Source organism: Gigantopelta aegis, chromosome 12 (genome assembly GCF_016097555.1).
Source record: "Gigantopelta aegis isolate Gae_Host chromosome 12, Gae_host_genome, whole genome shotgun sequence".
In the NCBI taxonomy this organism is placed as follows: domain Eukaryota; kingdom Metazoa; phylum Mollusca; class Gastropoda; order Neomphalida; family Peltospiridae; genus Gigantopelta; species Gigantopelta aegis.
Genome location: NC_054710.1, coordinates 31,830,208 through 31,833,157, shown reverse-complemented (window position 1 = coordinate 31,833,157; position 2,950 = coordinate 31,830,208). Strand labels below are relative to the sequence as shown.

The 2,950-nt window shown below is 39.7% G+C and overlaps 1 protein-coding gene across 1 annotated transcript; it reads left to right on the top strand.

Annotated features, from left to right (window-relative positions):
- Positions 1-1,545: 1,545 nt before the first annotated feature.
- On the top strand, positions 1,546-2,745 carry LOC121385984 (uncharacterized protein DDB_G0290685-like). Its single transcript, XM_041516779.1, has one exon. The coding sequence runs from the start codon at positions 1,546-1,548 to the stop codon at positions 2,743-2,745; it is 1,200 nt and encodes a 399-aa protein (XP_041372713.1).
- The last annotated feature ends 205 nt before the right edge of the window (positions 2,746-2,950 follow it).

Here is a 2,950-nt window from a genome sequence, read left to right as displayed (position 1 = left end):
TCTCTCTCTCTCTCTCTCTCTCTATATATATATATATATATATATATATTACACACACATACACACGCACGCACACACGCGCGCGAACACACACACACACACACACACACACACACACACACACACACACACACACAGCCGTGTCCGGTATATCGTCGCGTCCAGTGATTCGGCACACTTTTTTGTTTAAGTACACTTAAGCTTAGGAAGCTGTCATGTTGTCGGTGTTTTTAGCGAATTAAAGATCAGTTCCTTTTCCAATGGTTAATCAAGTATAAACATATTTATTGTTAAGGTTGCAATTAAACATTATTAGAATTATCAGTAATTATATCATAATTTGAAGAAACAAATCATTTACGTGTTTTCGTGTATTTAAACGCGAAGTAGTTCAGCCGTATTGATATTAAGAATGTTATAATCAGTCTGAAAAAACACCTTTCCCGCATTTTTTAAATGATAGTAAACTGTATAATTCCTTTTTTCGGTTATTCTTATTTAAACTGAAAAGGAAAGCACAGAAAAATGGAAATAAAACGAAAGTTTTAACACTTTACTTGACAGTCAGTCCAGTTAACAATTGTCACATTGTTATTAAAAATAAAAGCGAGATCCACGTGTGTGCACAATCTATCCAATAAAAAAATATCCATGTAGGCATCTTAGCCATGCATGATAATGAACATGCATCTGCAGTAATGACAATCTGTGCCACTCAAGAAAACAATTTGATAACCGATAAAGAGATGTGTCATGTGTGATAGTTTATTTTCATAGTAATATGTTTAACAAGACAAAAAAAGTGCTAAAACAATCCTGGGACAATAATGTAGCGTTTATGGGCTGCACAGTGAGGTCATGGGCAGACTATAAATAGCGGGGTCACCTATCCACTTTCACTGCGTCGAATCTAACCACTACCCAACTAACAACTAACCCACTGTCCTGGACAGACAGCTCAGATAGCTGAGGTGTGTGCCCAGGACAGCGTGCTTGAGCCTTAATTGGATATAAGCATGAAAATAAGTTGAAATGAAATGAAAATTGAAATAAATAAATGTGTCGAATCACCGGACATGCAAATAATTGTGTATACAACGGGGTGCCTACCTTTATGGACCATTTTAAAATGTTTATTTAGGCTACTACAGACATACACTAACTCACTAACCACTAACCAACTAACAACTAACCCACTGTTCTGGACAGACTGCCCAGATAGCTGAGGTGTGAGCCCAGGACAGCGAGCTTGAACCTTAATTGGATATAAGCATGAAAATAAGTTGAAATTAAATTAAAATTGAAATGAAATATATGCGTCGAATCACCGGACATTCAAATATTTGTGTATACAAGGGGGTGCCTACCTTTATGGACCATTTTAAAATGTTTATTTAGGCTACTACAGACATACAACAATTTGTAGTGTATTTCAGATAATGCACTGCTTCATTTTATTAAGTATTTCGAAGAAAATGGTCTTCGAATGCGCCGATATAGCACTGTATATGTATGTATGTATGTATGTATGTATGTTTTTCAGTAATGCTGGACGAGAAGTACAGTTTTCGGTTTGACGAAGAACACTTCATTATCGAGCCTGAGTACAAGACATTCTTCCCCAACAAGAACAAAGACAATCAAGGTCCAAGCTACCATCAAGCTGATGTGGTGGACGAGCTCAATGAGTTGTATGCGGTGCCGAACAAGGGAGACAAATCCGCGGGCGGTGCCAAGGACAACTCCGCTAGCGTTTCCGGTGATAACCAGGCAGACGATTCCGGAAATCATTTGGCAACTAATTCTGCAAATATGTCTTCTGCCGATTCCGGTGAAGATTCTGTGGATGCGCTGTATGCGAGAGTGAAAAAGGGAGACAAATCGACCGACGGTGCCAAGGATAACTCTGCTGATGTTTCCGGTGCTAACCCGATTGACAATTTCGGAAATAACTTGGGAACTAATGCAAAAAATATATCGCCTGACGATTTCGGAAATGATTCAGTGGATGCGCTGTATGCGAGAGTGAAAAAGGGAGACAAATCGACCGACGGTGCCAAGGATAACTCTGCTGATATTTCTGGTGCTAACCCGATTGACAATTTCGGAAATCACTTGACAGCTAATTTTGAAACTATATCGGCTGGCGATTCCGGAAATGATTCAGTGGACGCGCTGTATGCGAGAGTGAAAAAGGGAGACAAATCGACAGGCGGCACTAACGATAATTTCACTGTCGTTTTCAGAGATGACTCTTGCAGTTTTTCCTGGAGTAACTTTGCAAGCAGTCAGGGGGATTTTTCTGGCTGTTCCACAATGAACTCTGCAACTGGACCCAAACATAACTTGGCAAGCTCTTCGTCGATTGCAACAGCTGAAGGTTTCGAGAACAATACATACGTGTTTGGAAACATTTTGGTGAACATGTCCGGGGATAACTTGGTAGGGAGTTCTGGAATTAAACTAACAAGCGGATCAGGAAGTCACGAAATTGGTGGATTGGGAACCAGCTCTGGGGACAGTTTGACAAATGGATCCATAGAGAAATCAGCACGCGGTCTTGGTGACGGTTTGGCAGTAGGTTCTGCAGACGACTCGGCAGATGGTTCCAAAGATAAATCGGCCAATGTTTCAGCAGCGAATGAACATGGAGAAGATGGCAACGAAGGAACGTTCTGTGATTTCGGGGAAAACATGTCCAGCATGTACACAACGCTCGAGAACATACTGAACGATTTGAAATAAACACAGGGTTGTCTTCACTTCCTAAGCCAATATAATTCTACATTAGCCAGAATACATCGGCTAGATATTACGACTAGTTACGTTTATATATTTTCGATCACTAACCAAGGTACAATTTGACGATGTTTCTACATACATGTTCGCAATACATGTATATACATCAATTGTTGATTTGTAATATTTTTTTAAAAAAGAAAACCCAAAC